General features: G+C 42.0%; 1 protein-coding gene across 3 annotated transcripts in view; it reads right to left on the minus strand.

The window, feature by feature from the left end:
- INPP5F (inositol polyphosphate-5-phosphatase F) overlaps positions 1-19880 on the minus strand; it is a 94275-nt gene extending 74395 nt beyond the window's left edge. For 2 of the 3 annotated variants that reach the window (XM_010859252.1, XM_010859251.1), the window contains exon 1: positions 19601-19874. In XM_010859252.1, coding sequence (XP_010857554.1) covers positions 19601-19697 — 97 coding nt within the window. In that variant the 5' untranslated portion in view covers positions 19698-19874. Of the gene's footprint in view, positions 1-19600 lie in introns of all 3 variants that reach the window. The other variant, XM_010859254.1, reaches the window with a different exon arrangement.
- Between the last annotated feature and the right edge of the window lie 1257 nt (positions 19881-21137).

The raw sequence follows: 21137 nt of genomic DNA on the forward strand, positions 1-21137 counted from the left end.
ACATACGTGTCTGTTCAGGTCAGGATTTTTAAAGTATTTCTTACTTCAAACACAGAATACACTGTTAAACTCTGGGGTAAGGGCTCTTTATCAACTTTGTTATTTTCTTCAACTGCTCTATGTACTTGCTAATTATTTGACTGCTTAGCCTAATATTGACAGTTTGAGAGGGTTTTTTGTTTTGCTTTGTTTTTTAAATCTCATGCTTTATGTATTCCCCCCTCCCATTTTTCCTTTGTAATTTTTGCATTATATTTTTTGAAACTATGTTGTCAGGCACACACAGATTCAGAATTATCATATCTTCCTGGTGAACTGCTCTGCTCATCAGGATGTAATAACTGCCTTTATTTCAAATACTGCTCTTTTGCCCTAAAGTCTAGTTTGTCTAAGATTAATATTGTAAAAGAAATATATCAGGCATTAAAAAAAATAAGTACATACAACACAGAACACTGTTAATCTAATATTACTTCTCCTACATCCCAAGCCTGAGAAACAAAGTCCAAATTCCTTGGAAAAGCTTGCAAGGCTGTGCATGGGTTGCTCCTGTCTACTCTCTTCCTGCCTCCCCACCCCCAGCATCCTTCATCTTCCAGAAGTGTCCGAGGGCTGGGCCTGGAATGCTGCTCCCCACCCACTTCAGCCTGCTTTTCATTCCTGACTCAGAACAAGGGTCACTGGTGTTCCCTGACACATTCCCCTCTCCACCCACCCAGCAGAGCTGATCAGGCTCTCTTTTGTGAGCCCCCTGGACCCTGCTCATATACCCTTTGTGACTTATCATTTTGGTTTAATGCACCTAATTATTGATTTGCCGGTCTCTCTGACTGAACAGGAAGCCCATCGAGAACAGAAAATTCATTGAGACCTGGTCTCATTCAGCTTTATGTCTCAGGTGCGTGATACATACACCACAGGCTGCAAAATGCTGAATGGACAACTGACTGAACATATGACTCAGAATGAAGAAATAGGTTGGAGTCAGATAATTTGCATTGAATCACATTAGAAGCGTTCAGTATCTGAAGTGGGAAAGTGAAAGTTATCTGCAGTATTTCAAACAAACATAATCATGGCTGGCAGGGGTTAAAGTGTCTGATACTTACTACCCATATTGTGAAAACCGAAACCCCATTTCTCGCTCTCGGTCCAGTGCTCTATCATACCTCTAACACCATAAGCTTCCCTACCAGGTGTAATTACTCAGATATGATGCTCTCATTTTAAAAGTATATGGAGTCTTCCAGCTCACCACCATCATTCCAGCTGCACAAGCCAGAACCTGGGAGACATTCAAAATGCTTTCCTTCCTCACCAAGTCCTGTTGACTCCACCTCCTCATATCTAATGTTTCACTTCTCTCCATCCCCACTGCTGCTGTCCTTGTTGGGAATTAGGACCTCCCCTACCTGGGTCATGAGAAAAGCCCTGGGCAGCCTCACAGCCAGCAGGTTGTTTAATACATAACAGGCACTCACATATTTACTGAATGCAATGTAGACTAAATGGTTTGGTACAGTAAGGCCCTAAGGTAAAAGGCAGGAAGTTGTAAGAATAAGGTTGAAAAACCAAACAGGGACCAACTCAGGAGGACCACAGACAGTAAATTCTCCTCCAGAGAGGGCAGATTTGCATGTGAGATTGAACTTTAGGGCCACTATGTACAGAGTGGACCCAAAGAGGCAAGCCTAAAGCCAGAGATCCAATGACAGGAGTGTGCACAAGGGCGGCCTGGCGCCACGGCTGGAAATGAAAGGCTGGAGAGAGCCAAGAGATTCTACACGATGCAGGCACAACCTGCGGTCCACGTCCCGAGAGAAAGTCCTACTAGCTCTACTGTAGTCTCGGAACCTCTTTCAACTTCAGGTTCCTCTTTCGTAAGCAGGAATCCATCTAACTTACAGGATTTTCATGAGGATTAAATGAAAGAATTATGTGAAAGTACCCAGCACAATGTCTGGCACATAAATGTTCAATAACTTTTACCTCAAGTTGGGAAATGTATATGCATTTAAAATTCCAGGTTCCTACCACTCAATAAATCTCTCTATAGATTTTTATATCAAGGGTCTACATATGGCTTTTTTTAAAGAAAAGGATATTTAAAAAAACAACTTCAATAATGTTTTTTTGCATTAAAATTTATGGTAAGGCCATAATCCCTAAAGGCTTTCTGAGAGTAATAAAGGTTTTATGAAATATCTCAATGCTTATGTATGCCCCCAAAATTCTGTTTCTTCAGAATGTGAAACAGATACAGGGCTCTGATGCAGCTCAAAATTAGGCATGCAGTCTCAGTCTTAGCAACACAATTCAGGTCCAAATGGCAAATCAAGCGTGACTGCCAGCTTCCTCCCCTCCCCGAAGTTCCTTACACTGGAGAGGAAAAATCTAGAAGAGATAAAGTCCAAATGGAGGTTGAAATATTGCTTGGGAAAAGACACAGACATCAGTTCAGTTCAGTCCCTCAGTCGTGTTCGATTCTTTATGACCCCATGGACTGCAGCACGCCAGGCCTCCCTGTCCATCACCAACTCCTGGAGTTTACTCAAACCCATGTCCATTGAGTCAGTGATGCCATCCAACCATCTCATCCTCTGTCATCCCCTTCTCCTCCTGTCTTCAATCTTTCCCAGCATCAGGGTCTTTTCCAGTGAGTTAGTTCTTCCCATCAGGTGGCCAAAGTATTGGATTTTCAGCTTCAGCATCGGTCCTTCCAATGAATATTCAGGACTGATCTCCTTTAGGATGGACTGGTTGGATCTCCTTGCAGTCCAAGGGACTCTCAAGAGTCTTTTCCAACACCACAGTTCAAAAGTATCAATTCTTCAGCGCTCAGCTTTCTTTATAGTCCAACTCTCACATCCATACATGACTACTGGAAAAACCATAGCTTTGACTAGACAGACCTTTGTTGGCAAAGTACTGTCTCTGCTTTTTAATATGCTACAGACATCAGTAGACTTCAGTTGTATATGTGAAAATAAGTACTGGTCTGAATTTCTGAGAAACACAAGAATGAAAAACAGGATGGGTAACTTCTAATCAGCAACAGAAAGGCATCTGAAAAATTTCACACCATCCAAAAAACAAAAACAAAATAAAATAAAAATCATACTACCCAGTGGAACACAGTAAAAGGTGATAGAACCAAAAAAAAAAAAAAAACTGAGAAAAGCACAATAAATGGAAAAGATGAGTAAGAAGCAGTGTTGTTATTAATTATAATAAATGTAAATTTTCAACTTACCAATTAAAAGACTCCTAAAGACTCAAAAAGAAGACTATCAAATCTCAATTTTTCTATCAATTTAATTCTAGACCTATTTTGTTTACAGAATATACTTTTCAAAAGAAGATTAGGAAACAATACATTTGTTGCAGCAGATCAATTACACGGCTGTTGTTCGTGGAAGGATGGGATGTATGCCTGCAGCCTAGCACAGGGTTTGACACACAACAGGGACTCATTCAACGGCTACTGAACCGTTTATGGTTACCTTACCAGATGAACAAGTAAATAGGAACAAGCATGGAAGAGTGAATTGGAAATCTTCTCCCACCAATTGCTTATTGTCTTTGACTTTTAATAAGACTAATATCCTAAGTTTTTGCTGTTTTAAAAGACAGTCCCTTGACACTGTTCTTGATTAGAGAAATGCAAATCAAAACTACAATGAAGTATCATCTCACACTGGTCAGAATGGCCATCATCAAAAAGTCTACAAACAATAAATGCTGGAGAGGATTTGGAGAAAAGGGAACCACTGTGGGTGGGAATGCAAATTGATACAGTCACTGTGGAGAACAGTATGGACATTCCTTAAACTAAGTATAAAACTACCATACGACCCAGCAATCCCACTACTGAGACTATACCCTGAAAAAAGCCCACAATTCTAAAATATGTGTGTACCCCAATGTTCATTGCATAAGTATTTACAATAGCCAGGACATGGAAGCAACCTATGTGTCCATCGACAGATGAATGGATAAAGCAGTTATGGTACATATATACAAAGGAGTATTCAGTTCAGTTCAGTCCCTCAGTCGTGTCCGACTCTTTGCGACCCCATGAATCGCACAAAGGAGTATTACTCAGCCATAAAAGGAATAAATTTTAGTCAGCTAAACTGAGGTGGATGAACCTAGACCACTGTTATATAGAGTAAAGTAAGTCAGAAAGAGAGAAAATAAATATATACGGAATCTAGAAAAATGTTACTGGTAAACCTATTTGCAGGGCAGGAATAGGGACATGGATAGAGAGAACAGACTTCTGGGCACAGAAGGGGAAGGAAAAGATGGAACAAATTAAGAGAGTACCACTGAAATATATACATTACCACGTGTAAAACAGACAGCCAGTGGGAAGATGCTCTGTAACGACAGAGGGTGAGATGGGGGACAGGGAGGGAGGCTCAGTTCAATTCAGTTCAGTCGCTCAATCGTGTCTGACTCTGCGACCCCATGACTTGCAGCACGCCAGGCCTTCCTGTCCATCACCAACTCCCAGAGTTCACCCAAACTCATGTGCATTGAGTCGGTGATGCCATCCAGCCATCTCATCCTCTGTCGTCCCCTTCTCCTCCTGCCCCCAATCCCTCCCAGCATCAGAGTCTTTTCCAATGAGTCAACTCCTGCTTCACACTGCTGTACAAAAGAAATCAATACAACATTGTAAAGTAATTATCCTCCAATTAAAAATAAATATTAAAAAATAAGAAAAGTCCCAAAACACAAGTCTCTGCTAGGTGGGTACTTTTAATAATAAAAGCGTTTCTCTTTCAATAAATGTAATAAATGATGATTTCTCATGTGATTTCTAACAATGAAAGACAACTAAAATTTGGGAAACTTTAAATTATCTTAAAATCTCTAAGAAGTGCTCACAGTTTCTCAAGCCAATAACGAGACAAGAGACAAGCCAGTGGAGGAAGGTCTGAAGCAGGATACGTAACTGGCACAAGAAGGGAGGCTAAGTGTGTCTTTTTGAGCTGCTATGACTTTATGCCTGGTACAGTGTCTAACACACAATAGACACTTCAAAATATGTGTGTAGTTTTTATTTTGTTACTAAGGAAATAAAAATAAAAGCACTAGCAGGGTGTTCACATGGAGATCAGTATAAACCATATTGGTCTAAGCATATGTAGTAGCTTCAGTTCAGTTGCATCCAACTCTTTTTGACCCCATGGATTGCATGCAGTAACTTAGCATATGCTTGTTAATGGACACCCTGTCACCATTATTAATGGTTACTTGGAGGCAGAAGGCATGGGAATGGCAGTGAAAATGGCCAGTGGGCTTGTCCTTCCACAAAGAATAGCCAGGTAATTTATCTGCTCCAACAAATGTACTGCTTTCTAATCCTTCCTTTGAAAGGCATATTCCAACGTGGCACACAATTTCAAAAAAGAAACATTTGAAGTTTGTAAATAGGTTTTAAATTTTAGGATTATCAAAATTATCTAGCAAAGAGTAGAGTTGCTTACAAATTACAAAAGCGTAGGGTTTGGGAAATAATGACAAATTTTAATAAGTGAAATCATTAAAGGAACATAGACACAAAACATAAGTATTTTGTCATAAGCTCAACTGTCTGACCCATTAGGTCAACATTTCCACTCTTATTTCAGATCCCATTTGGCAGTCCATGGCTTCTATTTTCATGTGCCCTCCTCCTCCTGGTATACAGAAAACAAGTGATTAAGTACTGTGTGCTTGCAGACAGCATGAGTCACTCATTCCAAGAGCCATAACTGATGTTGCTCTCTGAGCCCAAGAACAACCCTGGGCTTTGCACAGCTGCTGAAGTTTCTCTCGTGTCAAAAAAAAAAAAAAGGTCCAAGGTATGCATACATAATCTGACTCGTTTCATTTCCTGCTAAAGACAAATGGTATTATTGCTCTGAAAAGGCAATTACCAACGCCAAAGTCAAACAGATGAGGGAAAGGGTTCTACAATGAGGAACTAGAAGGTCCAGTGGTTAGCTCATCCATACTTCAATTCTCAAAATTTAATTAGGCCAGAAGAAAAGGTTAAGGAGTAATCTGATTCAGTTGCCTTCTTATAAATGCAAAATTTGATATACATTTCTCTCAACTCTAACAGTAATTATTTTCCAGCATTCAGCAAGCTAAAGAGCTAATCCAATTTAAAAGTTCTAGCAGCTGCTGCTTTCCCAGTGTCAACTCCAGCTCAGTGGCCCTGGACCCTGGCCATCATTGTCGTCATCTGGGAGCTTTATAAATACTGATGCCTGGGCCCCACACCTGGAGAGTCTGACTCTGCTGGTCAGGGTGGGGCCCAGGCATAGGTATTTTGTAAATTTCTTCCAGATGATTCTAAGGTAAGCTAGGTTGAGAATTACAGGTCAAACTGATTATAGGCTACTAGTTGGACTCTGCATTAGTAGCTTAGTTTTATCCTACCAGTCTGATTCAAAGATGATGCCTGTCCATATACAGCTTTGAACTATTTTCATATAATTAAGTACCATAAACTGCAGAAAGAGCTCATAATACAATGAACTGGCAAAAGCTGGTTAAGCTAATATAAAAAAAATATACATTTAAAAAAGTAACCCTAAGGGAAAAATAGAAAAACAAAAAAAAAAACCTCAGAATAGTTAAAAGATGAGATACATACCAAGAAAAGGGATCCTAAGAATTTCTAGACTTCTTCATTAAAACAGGGATTTATTAATAATTACAGTGCAGCAACAGGGCTACAAAGTTTTGATCATGAAGGATATTTGGAAGTGTTTTTTTGGGCAGAAGTTCTAAATAGACACATCTCCAAAGAAGATGTACAGGCAACCAAGAGGCATGTGAATAGATCCTTAACATCACTAATTATTAGAGAACTACAAGAAGGTGTACCACCTCACACAGGTCAGAACGGCCATCATTAAAAAGTCTACAAATAACAAATGTTGGAGAGAGTATGGAGAAAAGAGAACCCTCTTACACTGTTGATTGGAATGTAAATTGCTGCAACTATTATAGAAAAGAACATGGAGGTTCCTCAAAAAACTAAAAATACAGTTGCCATATGATCCAGTAAGCCACTCCTGGGCATACATCCTGACAAAACTATAATCCAAAGGGACACAGGCACCCCTATGCTCACAGCAGCACTATTTACAATACCCAAGACACGGAGACAACCTGAAAGCCCGTTAACAGATGAATGGTTATAAAAAGATGTGGTGTATATACAAATACCATGGACTACGACATGGATGGACCTAGAGATTATCACACTAAGCAAAGGAAGTCAGAAAGAGAAAGAGAATACAAATACCATTTGATGTCACTTATATGTGCAATCTAAAATACAACACAAATGAACAAATCTACGGAACAGAAATAGACTCCAACACAGAGGAAAAGACTTGTGGCTGTCAGAGGAGGGGTGGAAAAAGGAAGCACTGGGAGTTTAGAATTAGCAAATGTAAACTAATATATGCATGCATGCATTCATGCTAAGTTGCTTCAGTCATGTCTGGCTCTGTGCGACCCTATAGACTGTAGCCCGCCAGGCTCCTCTGTCCATGGGATTCTCCAGCCAAGAATACTGGAAAGAGTTTCCATGCCCTCCTCCAGGGGATCTTCTCAACCCTGCATCAAACTAGGATATATACAAGATGGATAAACATCAAGGTCCTACTGTAGAGCACAGGAATCATATTCAATATCCTGTGATAAACTATAATGGAAAAGAATATAAAAAAAGAATATATAACTGAGTCACTTTGCTACACCGTAGAAATTAACATAACATTGTAAATCAACTATACTTCAATAAAAATTGTTTTTTTTAGGGGGATTTCCCTGGTGGTCCAGTGGCTAAGACTCCATGCTCCCAATGCAGGGGGCCCAGGGTTTGATCCCTGGTCAGGGAACTAGATCCCATATGCTGCAACTGAGACCTGGGGCAGTCAAATAAATAAGTAAAAATAGTTAAAAAAAATTTTTAACTCTATACTATCCAAACTAAAAATTGTTATGATTCTCTATTTGAAGTATAAAGTTCTAATTGTCACATCTCAAGAAAGACCCGGTGCAACTCAAAAAAAGGACAGAGGACAACTAAAGAAAAAGACTTAGGTCCTGAGAGGATCTGATGAATATATATAAGATTATAAAAGATGTGGGCTTTACAGTACATTCAGAATACCAGTATAGGGCACAGAGATTGAAAAGACACAGTTTGAAAATAAATGAAGGGAAGTACAAGCTTAAATGACAACTTTCCCAACTCATTACCTTAGGAAACTGAAAATATAACCAGTCCAAAGAAGGCTTAGCTACACCTTTGGATAACAAATTCATAAGGCATCACCCAAGAAACACGGCAGTGTGTTGTGATGCACTCCTGACCTCTGGTCTCCCAAAAACTGTTCTTCAGAACAATATGACTTTCAGAAATAGGATTTGAGAGCTACATAAGAGCACAGGGGAGCTAACAATTGGTATTTTCCTTAGCTCATTTTAGAGCTGGTAACAGATTAAAATAGCATAAAATTAGCACTCTGAACATAAAACAGAAGTAACCTTTGTCTCTGTCAGTGTTTAAATAACTTCCTAGCTTTCCCAAAAACTGTTCAAAACTTATTCTCTTCCATCTAGGATTGTCTGTATAGTCATTCTGATACCATAGGTCCTTACCACCAAAAAGCTCTACCTTCAAACACACCAGCAGGTCTATTTTAATTGGCCTCAAGTCAAGAACCGCTTCTAGATCAAGCAGGGGCCACAGCAGAGTGTTCTGTGGGGGTGGGAGTACAGGGGAGAACCTGTACTATTTCAGTCTGGCCAGTTAGGCACTATTCATCCCCATAATTTTTTTTTTTTTTTTTTGAGTACTTAGTTAGAACCAAGGCACTGTGCATACAAAGTTATTTCTGGCAAGACAAAAAAAAAAAAAAATCCATTAAAGTTCACTAGTCACATAGACAGTTTCTTTCAAGACTTTCCACTCTTAGATAAGAAATAATCACAGACTATTTACAGCTGGAAGGAACTTCATGGAATCAAAGAACTCCCTTCTTCCCATTTCTTTATTAGGGAGAAAAATATATTTGCATTATCTTAGAAAAAAGCAGAGGCTTTGAATGTCAAGACCCAGTTAAAATCTCCCACTGAACTCAGCTCTATCACAGTATCTGTCACTCTGAGTCAGTTCAATTCAGTTGCTCAGTGGTGTCTGACTCTTTGCGATCCCATGGACTGCAGCACACCAGGCTTCCCTGTCCATCACCAACTCCCAGAGCTTGCTCAAACTCATGTCCATCAAGTCGGTGATGACATCCAACCATCCCATCCTCTGTTGTCCCCTTTTCCTCCTGCCTTCAATCTTTCCCAGCATCAGGGTCTTTTCCAAAGAGTCAGTTCTTCGCATCAGGTGGCCCAAGTATTGGAGTTTCAGCTTCAGCATCAGTCCTCTCAATTAATATTCAAGACTGATTTCCTTTAGGATTGACTGGTTTGATCTTCTTGCAGTCCAAGGGATTTTGTCACTCTAGAATCCTATGTACGGCTTTCTCTTGTTGGACCACTACCTGGGCTAGGGCAGAGAGAATATTTTATCCAACTTTTTATATAGGCACAATGCCTAGAAGTCAGATCTTCAATAAAGGTTTGTTGAAATAATAAGTAAATGACTTAACAGAATTTCAGACGTAATATAATTTGGATGGAGAACAAAATAGAATACTAAATTAGTTGCTGGGGTGGGGAGTTTTTGAAAGGTGCTACTGCTGCTGCTAAGTCGCTTCAGTCGTGTCCGACTCTGTGCGACCCCATAGACGGCAGCCCACCAGGCTCCCCTGTCCCTGGGATTGGATTCTCCAGGCAAGAACACTGGAGTGGGTTGCCATTTCCTTCTCCAATGCATGAAAGTGAAAAGTGAAATCGAAGTCGCTCATTCGTGTCCGACCCTCAGCGACCCCATGGACTGCAGCCTACCAGGCTCCTCCGTCCATGGGATTTTCCAGGCAAGAGTACTGGAGTGGGGTGCCATTGCCTTCTCCGGCAAAGGGGGATAAATACAGCTACAAGAGATGAATCCTGAAAGTCAAGAAAAACAAGTGCCCAGAGAGAGAGTAGCAAATTAGAAACTCTGCCAAATTCTTTGTTCTGCCCACCACAACTGTTTCCTGGGGGAGGGGAGGACCATTATGCTGGAAATGGGGAGAAGAATGTTTATATCTGGCATAAAAACAATGTATGAATGACACCATGAAGAATCATTAATATTATACATGCAAACTGCTAAAATTAAGAGCACTGTAGCATATTTAAAATGCCCCAACATTTCAGTTAGATGTTAGGACTATTTCAAATTATGTATGTTGACCATTGCAGAAACTGGAATTTGAAGTTCAGTATAAGTAAAAATGTGGTTTCAAAGAATAAGATTCATAAATGTTCATAAAGATAAAATAATGCACTTTGTATTTTTAAATATCCCACTATAAAGTTAAAGAAATTCAAGGTTAAATTTGAAAGAATCTGCAATTAAAATGAGGTAACTTAAGAGAAAACACATGGAATACTGACCTAAAATCAACCTGTACTTCCTTCAACCAGCCTCAAAGAAAGCTGTCAGGAGAGGATGCTTTTTTGTGAATGATAGCAGTTGCTTTAAGGGTCTCGCAGCAACCAGAAAATGAGCCATCTTAACAGAGCATGGGATTTAATTAAGATACTACCACTATGTGTTGTGATGTACTATGATGCTGAATGTTCAGTGTTAGCCCTCACCTTTTAAATACTACTTCAATATCACTTAATGTATTATCAACAGCTACTGGTAATAAAGTAATGTATTATTTCTCTATTTTTGGTAAACATAATCTAATTCAAACATTCTCAGCTCACTTACGGTCAGCTGACACATATGATTATGACTTAACCCAGCTAAGGAGTAATTTGTTAGAGATTCTAAGACATTGTTGGAAAAGGAAATGGCAACCCACTCCAGTGTTCTTGCCTGGAGAATTCTACGGACAGAGGAGCGGGCTACAGTCCATGGGGTCACAAAGAGTCAGACACGACTGAGTGATTTTCACTTTCTAAAACACTACTGTTACTTCTTAGACTTGTGTTTGCTAGATTGTAAAAGGTCATATCTTAAAACATGTGAACAGGAATAATACAGCTTACAAAAAGGTGCACAAAGAGATAATAATACAGCTTATAAAGACCTAATACATTTTCTTTTTTTATTTTATTTTATTTTTAAACTTTACATAATTGTATTAGTTTTGCCAAATATCAAAATGAATCCGCCACAGGTATACATGTGTTCCCCATCCTGAACCCTCCTCCCTCCTCCCTCCCCATACCATCCCTCTGGGTCGTCCCACTGCACCAGCCCCAAGCATCCAGTATCGTGCATCGAACCTGGACTGGCATCTCGTTTCTTACATGATATTTTACATGTTTCAATGTCATTCTCCCAAATCTTCCCACCCTCTCCCTCTCCCACAGAGTCCATAAGACTGTTCTATACATCAGTGTCTCTTTTGCTGTCTCGTACACCGGGTTATTGTTACCATCTTTCTAAATTCCATATATATGCATTAGTATACTGTATTGATGTTTTTCCTTCTGGCTTACTTCACTCTGTATAATAGGCTCCAGTTTCATCCACCTCATTAGAACTGATTCAAATGTATTCTTTTTAATGGCTGAGTAATACTCCATTGTGTATATGTACCACAGCTTTCTTATCCATTCATCTGCTGATGGACATCTAGGTTGCTTCCATGTCCTGGCTATTATAAACAGTGCTGCGATGAACATTGGGGTACACGTGTCTCTTTCCCTTCTGGTTTCCTCAGTGTGTATGCCCAGCAGTGGGATTGCTGGATCATAAGGCAGTTCTTTTTTTTTTTTTCTGGGCGACTCCAGCCGCCGCCCCACTCCTCCAGTTCCTGAAACTCCCCGGCTGCGCGGCCCCTGCCCCGCCGGCCGAACCTCCCATCTACCATAAGGCAGTTCTATTTCCAGTTTTTTAAGGAATCTCCACACTGTTCTCCATAGTGGCTGTACTAGTTTGCATTCCCACCAATATAAAGACCTAATACATTTAAATCCCCAGAAAACCACACCAAGGTTAGACTATGGCTCTGAGAATACACTCAATCAATACTATACCCAAATTAGTTTGATTTTCCAATAGCCTTGTATCTATTTGCAAATATATCAGCTAATTTTGTCATAAGTCATAAAAACCAAAATCAGCAACAAGCAATTTTTTGGACATAGGGCCAGCTAGAGAAAAATAAAAAATGTCTTTGGGTCTCATTTATTTTCATTTAAAAACAAAAAAAGATCTGTTGAATCCCACAGAACTAAAATTCAGATTCCTCCCTTTCCTGAATAAAATGATGAGAAATTGGCATCTTTTAAAAAGCTGCTTAAGACAGAAGCATTTTAGTCCTCTGTTCTTATGTTCTCTATTTAATCCTCACAACAACCTCTTTGCTGCTCAAGATACGTGGGGTCAACCAGAAACTAGACTTACTTCAATTCATTCCTACCATTTTTACAGAAGACCAGCAGTGGGCCACGTGGAGGGACACAGTAATGAATCTCCATCTCCCTCTCCCTGAGTGGGCTGAGTCAGGCTGGCCAGGTGGGACAAGGGAAGCCATATGGCTGGACATCCTGGAACAGCATCAATGTAGTCACATTCTGGAAAGACCCAGCTCTCTGGGCACCCTGGTTCCTGACACGTTCATGCTCTGCCCTAAACGCCTGCATATTGCCTCTCCTCTGAAGCCAGCCTTTGGCAAGTCCTGGTCTCTGCTGTCATGGCCTGGTCAGAACATAAGCATCTCGGAGTCAGTGATGCTAGGAAAGTCCCTCCCCTTTTCGGGGGCGGGTGCCCTAAAGACTTTTCCTCCTCCATTCCCTCTCTGCTTTATGTGCTCTGAAAGGATGTCTGTGAAACTGGATCTGGAACTCTTGCAAAGCTAGACTGGGAAGGCTTCAGGTTGCTCATCACCAGCTGAAATAGTTCCCATCCAGTACTTATCAGTGTTTCTGCTTCAAGATCTTCCCTCTATCTATTCCCTCCCCAACCCCCAAATGTCCTAAAAACTTGAGAAACCTGATAAACTGACCATAACTGGAAAAACTAGTCAATCTATTACAAAAACAATATTCCCTGTAACTATATAAACTAGTTTTACAAGAAAAGAGTCAGGACAGGTGAAATGTCCAAGAGCCAGTAGTCCCATTATCAGTCTTTTATTCTATCGATCCATAGATCCTTCCTCAATGAGCATACTTTGACATTTGAGAGGCTATTTTATTCTCTACATAGACTACATGATAATGAGTATGGTTGTTACAAATATGTTTCAGATATTCCCCATAAAAATATAAATCCCAGGGCTTCCCTGGTGGCTCAGTGGTAAAGAATTCGCCTGCCAACGAAGGAGACACAGGTTCCATCCCTGATCTATGAAGATTCCACATGCCATGGAGCAACTAAGCCCCTGGTAACACAATGACTGCGGCCAGGAGCCACAACCACTGAGGCTTGTGCACCTAGAGAAAAGCCCACGCAGTAATGAAAACCCAGCACAGCCATATATAAATATTATTAAATATATATATAAATCCTATAACTTTGCAGTCAAGAAGGTAGAAAGGTTTATAAAACATTTTTGTCAATATTGAGAAAAACTTGGCTTTGGAGTCAGTATGGAGTTGGAAGTCTGGCTCTCCCTCTTATTCTTTAAACTTGGGCAAATTACTTCTCTGTCCCTGTAAAATAAGAATTAGAAAAAACTAAATTTTATTGTGAGGATGACATGAAACAGTACACATACAGGGCTTAGAACAGTGTCTGGTTCAGAAAAATAATAAATAAAAGCTGCTGTTATTAGCTACTATTTTTAATGCATTTATTTTTACTTGGAGGATAATTGCTTTACAATATTATGTTGGTTTCTGCCATGAGTTGAGTGAGTGAGTGAAGTCGCTCAGTTGTGTTCGACTCTTTGCGACCCCATGGACTGTAGCCCACCAGGCTCCTCCGTCCATGGGATTCTCCAGGCAGGAATACTGGAGTGGGTTGCCATTTCCTTCTCCAAGGGATCTTCCCGACCCAGGGATCGAACCCAGGTCTCCCACATTGCAGGCAGACGCTTTAACCTCTAAGCCACCAGGGAAGTCATGTATGGTTTCTGCCATACATCAATACAAATCAGCCATAGGTATATATACGTCCCCTCACTCTTGAACCTCCCTCCCACCTCCCAACTTTCTAGGTTGTCACAGAGTGTTATTACCTACTATTAATCTTAGCTGACAAAAACGTCCCTCTATCTGTAAAACTTGATTCTGAAAACTGTCATCATTCACCTTACAAAGACTATTTTTTTTGAAAGCCAAAGAAAGGGTGAAAGTTTTTGGAAAGATGTGTTTTCTACTTTGCATGTGTAACAATAAATATTCATAAAATAAGTTTACAGATCTCAATCCAACTGCTGACCTGTTCGAAATATAAAATATGGGGTAAGAAGTGTTCAAGGTATAAACCTGGTGAGCTTTAAAAGAAACTGAAAACTACAGACACCAGAAAAAACTGATTATTCAACAGCAACAAAATTGGTTTAAAAGATTTTTACAATATATTTAACAACTAATTGTTAAATTAAAATGCCCTATTATATTTTGTCATGGTGCTTTGTGAATTTTTAGTAAACATGATTTTTTTAAAAGGTAAAGTTAAAATTTTTTTCAAAGTAAATACTAAATAACACAAAATGCTTAACTGAACAGTTTCATAAAATATAATTTTGCAAAGGAGATAAAAGTTCTATTTAGATGTCAGTTCTGTAGCTAATCTCTCATTCAAAAAAGTTTTCATGACATATTAAATATAATGTCATTATCAAAAAATAACTAGGAAAAACATGAACACATTTTTATGCTTCTGTGCATTCTAACAGATAACTAGCATCCCCCCCAATAACCGTTCACCAGTATTTATCCGAGTTTCATCTCTAAATAGTTTACATGCTTATGAATGTTACGTGTATGACATGCTCTACCATCTTTTTGTGGTCACTTCATCTCAGAATGAAGCAATACACAGCAGTAAATTATATAACACTCTCTATCAGAACAACCTACAAGGACAAGTGGAAGCAATTTTAAGATTAAAGAGATAAGACCATATCACCCTTCCCCAACGGTGGACTGTATTACATTGCTTTTTAAGTCTTTAAATTACAGCCCTTATTCTCAGATAGTGAAACTCCACTCTCAGAAGATTACTGAATGTTTACACAGTACTTTACCATTTTCCCTGGTTAAAAATAAAACTAAATACTTTCTTCTGGTGGCCATTACCCTGAGAGAGACATAGTGAAAAAGTGAAAGGGTAAGTCGTTCAGTCGTGTCCGACTCTCTATGACCCCATGGATTGTCGGCCGCCAGGCTCCTCTGTCCGAGAAATCCTCAAGGCAAGAATACTGGAGTGGGTAGCCATTCCCTTCTTTAGGGGATCTTCCTGACCCAGGAATAGAATTCAGGTTTCCGCATGAGCCACCAGGGAAGCCCCTAACCCAAAAAGCAGTTCTAAGTATGATCCCAGACTACACATTATACTTAAAAGAATGGAAACACCAGAAAAAATATTCAACTCTTTAGAAGAAAAAATGTAAACAACATTAAAGAAGAAAATAAGGAATACCATCACAAAGAATTTTTCTAAGTGACATTAAATCAGAAAAACATCACAAGCGGAAATGCGTCTTTCCTCACATTTATGTCTTTATTCAGCTGGACAGAGATTTTCCACCCCAGTTAGAAGATATTCAAAATAGTCCCTGAAATGACTGAGTATAACACAATATCCTATATTTATGACAATGATATTACTGAGAGAAAACCTGGACTTAATTTAACTCAGTTCAACTCAACCAAAAATGCCTTCTGTGTCCTAACACTCAAGCTCAGAGATACCAAGATAAGCAGAATAAAGTCCTTGCTTGAGGAATGCTCTGTCCACTGGGGAAGAAGAAAACTATTTTCATATGAAGCAGTTAAGAGCTACAAACAAAATGTGTACCAAGTGTATAAAACACCTGGAAACACAAAAAGGTGACCAATAATTCTGCCCCAGGAATGCAGAGTGTGGTGAGCACAGAGAAGGTGTGGCACCCAAACTGGATCTTACAAAATAAGGAAAAGAGATCAACAGTAACAAACATTCAAAGCTAAGAAAATGATCATTTTAACCTTAAGTATCAATAATGATCCGTCTGATACCACTAGAAAAGAGTACTGTTTCAGGTTGTTCAATAGCCACAAACATAAAAATCACAATGTTCACAGGCTCTTTTGGTTTTATGATACTGCCCTTTAGAAACAAAAGGGAGCTGGCTAGTAATATATTCAGTTGAATAATCAATAAGAAACTATGAAAGATCATAAATGCTTTAATTATAAACAACAGCAAAACTGGCTGTAAAAGCAGAGGGAAATGATCCAATAAAATGGAGAATTTTAAGTTAGTGTACAGAGATCTGATAACAATTAAAAAGCCATTATTCCATTTTGTAGTTGTTGTACAGTTGCTAAGTCATGTCCAACTCTTTGCAACCCCATGGACTGCAACACACTAGGCTCCTCTGTCCTCCACTATCTCCCAGAGTTTGCTCAAACTCGTCTCCACTGAGTCAGTGATTCCATCCAACTATCTCACCCTCTCCTGACCCCATCTCCTTTTGCCTTCACTCTTTCCCAGCATCAGGGTCTTTTCCAATGAGCTGGCTCATTATTCTTCGGTCACTCTTTAGAAAGGCTCTTGAGTACTAGATAGGATAAACTATTTAAAGTCAAGAGCATGAGGTTCTTTATTTGCTTGCTATATGTACTTGAACACCTGAAGATCAAAACAGGCTTTTCTGTAAGATAATGGCCTCTTCCTTCCTCTGTATTTTTGGTCTACTTTAGTCTGTGGTTGGCTATATCCTAAGAAGTGAGATAAACCTAATTGCCAAGACTACAACCAATTAACTCAGAAAAAAAGTTAATTTGCCTTCTGATAGGGATTTTGGATACATAAATGGTAACTCAAATTACATAGCTTAATTCAAAATCTAGGCCCAGGTTTCCCTTAAAGTCTTAAGCCTATAGCCCGTTTGAGCTTCCTCAGCTCAGAAATATGGGTTTAAGTATTCTTCCACTAGAAAGGTAAGCTACTAGCCAGCACCCTATAAGAGTAGACTTACTTCACTTGAGGGGAGCAACTTATCTCTAATCAGTATCAGCATTTATTGCTCAATCGTGTCCGACTCTTTGCAATCCCATGGACTGTAGCCCGCCAGGCTCCTCTGTCCATAGGATTCTCCAGGCAAGAATAATGGAGTGGGTAGCCATTTCCTTCTCTGTGGGATCTTTCCGACCCAGGGATCAAACCCAGGTCTCCCACACTGGGGGCAGATTCTTTACCATCTGAACCACCAAGGAAACCCTGGAAGAGGGCTGACTTACTTCACTTGAGGGAAGCAACTTATCCCTAAAGCTATTAGGACTGGACAGGTTTCTGTGTACAAGAAATGAACACAAACCAAACAGAATGACAAATAATTCACTTAAAGTCGTCTATTTAGAGGACTTATCTCCTTTCATGTAATTCCACCAGTCTGGTTCATCTCTATAAATCTTAGGGGCTGAGAGAAAAGGAGAGAGTAGCCCTAGAAATGGAGACAACCACGCCCACCTCTACTAATATCTGCCTCAATTCACTATACTGATACACAAGTGACCTAGAGATTTCCTGAGTGTTTTCCATGAAACACGTCAATTCTCGTCCTCAAAGAGGTATACCAAACACTTAAACTGGCATTGTTTGAAAAACGTTTCATTATGTACAAAGACCAAAAAAGTCAAACCCTCATTTTATAGCTGAGGAAATGAAGTGCAGAAGTGAGTTAAAGATGATGTCAAGTTCTATCCAGCTGAAATAGTTAATTTTAAGCTCTTAGAATCCAAAGAGCTGGATCTTTGGCAGCCTAGAGAATTTTGCAATCTACCTTCCCTCAGTTTGCACTTGAAGCCTTCCCCAAACATTGGGGGCAGGGATGGGGGGAAAGACCAGGCAAATGATCAAATCAGGAAAAACAGAAAAGAATGACTGGAGACTGGCCAAAATTAGCCTATCTACAACACCGTCTGTCTCAAGATTATCAAGAGCCTTATCTGGGTGCAGTAGTTTCTCTTCCATTCTGAATTGAGGAAATAAAATGTAATAGCAAGAAAATACACCCCAAAACTAGGGGCGGGGGGGCAGAAAACAGCTAAGTTCTCCTTCACTGCTCTAGCAAATCAACCACCAGAGCTTCCAAGACAAGTAGTAGAACCGGTCAGCAAGTGTCTTGGGGGCCAATTCTCCTCTCTGTGATCTCCAGCAAGTTACTCAACCTTTCACACCTGTCTCCTCACTTGAAAATGAGGATACCACCACCTGCCTGGTAAGGTTGTTGTGAGGATTGGGAATAATAAGGGATCAAATCCTTGGAAACCCTCCTATATACGGTAACTGCTATGATATATACAAAAGGTTGATTTGTACCTTTCATACTTTCCAATTCATACCACGTAATTCTTTGTCTAGATTACACACAAGAACTACAGGTAAACTCGAAATGGTCTCGCGATTTCCTTAAAGAACTCTATTCTCTCACATCTCCTAAAAGGAAAGATCTCTGCGGTGATTAAGAAAAAGGACCGGCACCCTCGACGGGGAGGGGCTACTGAGCCCCTCCAGAGGACCGCCCCCTGGACTGTCAGCTCTCTGAGGGCAGGGACTGTCCTGCTTAACTCACCACTGTGACCTAGTTTTCCTAACGCAAACTAATGTTGTAGAGTGAGGCATATCATGACAGCTTACACGACACCAAAACACGGACCCACGAGACTGTGTCGCACAATACTGAGTCACATATAAACATTAAAAGTTGAACATTACAGGTTAATTGTAATACTAAAAATTTTTTTAAAGGTGCTGTAAATCGAGTGCTTATGAGGTAATCAGAATGAAGCCATGCCCATAATGATAAGGGACCAGAAACACAGAGATGTCAACAGGGACTGAAGCTCCGGCAGGACTTTCTACGGAAACTGGCGCGACCGGGATTCGAACCCAGAACTTGCCCGGAAGGAGGGTCAGAGGGCACTCCAGAGAGGAGGCGGCCTTTAAAGCCAGGCGCACCTCACCCGAACTTTCTGGTGGGCGCCGGCCCGACCCTGACTGCGGGCGCCTCATCCCAGGTTCCCCTCTCTCCGGACAGCGGAGCGGATCTCGACGAGGAAGCGCGCTCGGAGGGGCGAGGGTCGCCGGCCCTTTGTCCCCCGCGGAGGGGCAGGGGCCCGGCGAGCGCTCCCTCCCCTCAGGAAATAATGACAGATCTCGCGCCCTCGCTCGCGCCCGCCCCGCCCGCCACGGCCGCCGGCGGCGCCCGATCCGCAGCCTCCGGCTGAGGGGCCCGGCCGCGCCCCCTCACCGGCCCCCGCCAACCCGCCCAGGGCGACCCCCGCCCCCCGCCGCCAGCCTCACCCGGTCGAAGCTGGAGGCCGCCGTCGCGGCGGCTGCACCACAGCGCGCGCTCGCCCTGCTGCAGGATGTAGTGGTCCTTAGCTTGGAAGAGCTCCATGCCGGCCCCGGACGCCGAGGGAGGCGGCGGCGGCTCCGGTGCGCCCGCGGCTCGGCGGCGGCGGCTCGCACGGGCAGTCTTCGTTGGCCGGGGCCGCCTGAGCCCGCGCGCTTCAGGGAGCGGCGGCTGAGGAAGCGCCCCGGCTGCCCGACCCGCGGGTGGAGAACGCGCCCGGGCGGCGGCGGCGGCCTTGGAGGCCTCTCCCCGGCTCCGCCCCTTCCCCGGCCCCGCCCCCGGCACCTCCCCTCGGCTCCTCCTCGCCCCACCCCTTCCCGGCCACTCCCCCGACTTCCCCCAGGCTCCGCCCCCTCCCCGTTTCCTCCCCGCCCCTTTCGCCTAGTTCACCTTTCGGTTCCTCTTGCTGCCCTTTCCCGCGGCCTTTTTCACTGGTTTCTTCTGGCTTTCTCCTCCTGGTTCCTCCCTCGAGGCTCTTCCTCCTGCCTCTTCTCTCCCCTCCGGGCAGCCCCCTTCTCCTATAGCTCCTCTCAAGCCCCGCCCCTGGCGGGCCCTCTTTCCCTCCCCTGGCTGATACGGTCAGAACCTCGGGCCTGGTTGAGTCTGGCAGCGCAGCTGCTCTGCGGCCTTTGGGGCAGAAGCCCCCTCCTGGGACCTCCTCTCCTTCCTATGCGTCAGGTTATTTGTTACTTTCACCAGCTCTGAGAAAAGCCAGGCCGAATCCCCAAATACAGCCTGAAATCCCCTCGTTCCCCGGCCTGAGCTGCAGAGACCCAGACTTAGGAGAGCTGGGAAATGCGACCCATAGGGCTGGCTGGCTGCAGGGGTCTATCCAGAACCAGACTCTCCTCCTCCGAGCGGGAACGTCTTCTCTTTTGGAATTTCCTCTTAGAACCTTGTGACATTTGACAACAGCAAACATTCAATAAATGCAAATCAACAAGAAGCATGTAACAATAGAAATTAAGTATTAGCAGCAGCTGCTGCTGCTAAGTCGCTTCAGTTGTGTCCGACTCTGTGCGACCCCATAGACAGCAGCCTACCAGGCTCCTCTGTCCCTGGGATTCTCCAGGCAAGAATACTAAACAGGGCTCTAATAACGAGGCAGAAGAGAGCAAAGTTCATAAGCTATCATGTCCCGAATTAAGAAGGATGCATGTGAGAAGACTTAATGTCAAGGAAATAAAAGGGGTCTATTTTGACAGGGATGAGATGTCTGGAGAACATCTTGTGGAAGATGGAGACCCTCCCAAATATCTGATCTCTCTTGAAAGGCCAGGTGGTCTATTGAACAGAATGGGGCTTGGGAGTCAGATCCCCAGTTCCATGTCCCACTCTAGGGGTGATCTAGCTGTGTGATCTTGGGAAGATGTCTTGGTCTCAGATGGTGCTGAACTAAAAGACAGTTTTATGAGTCAGTGAGTCTTTCTAGGCCTATCTCCTGCCTTTTCTAATGCCTTAGAAAGGAAGAAGGAAAAAACAAGT

The sequence above is a fragment of the Bison bison genome, unplaced genomic scaffold (genome assembly GCF_000754665.1).
Source record: "Bison bison bison isolate TAMUID 2011002044 unplaced genomic scaffold, Bison_UMD1.0 scf7180017864456, whole genome shotgun sequence".
In the NCBI taxonomy this organism is placed as follows: Eukaryota; Metazoa; Chordata; class Mammalia; order Artiodactyla; family Bovidae; genus Bison; species Bison bison.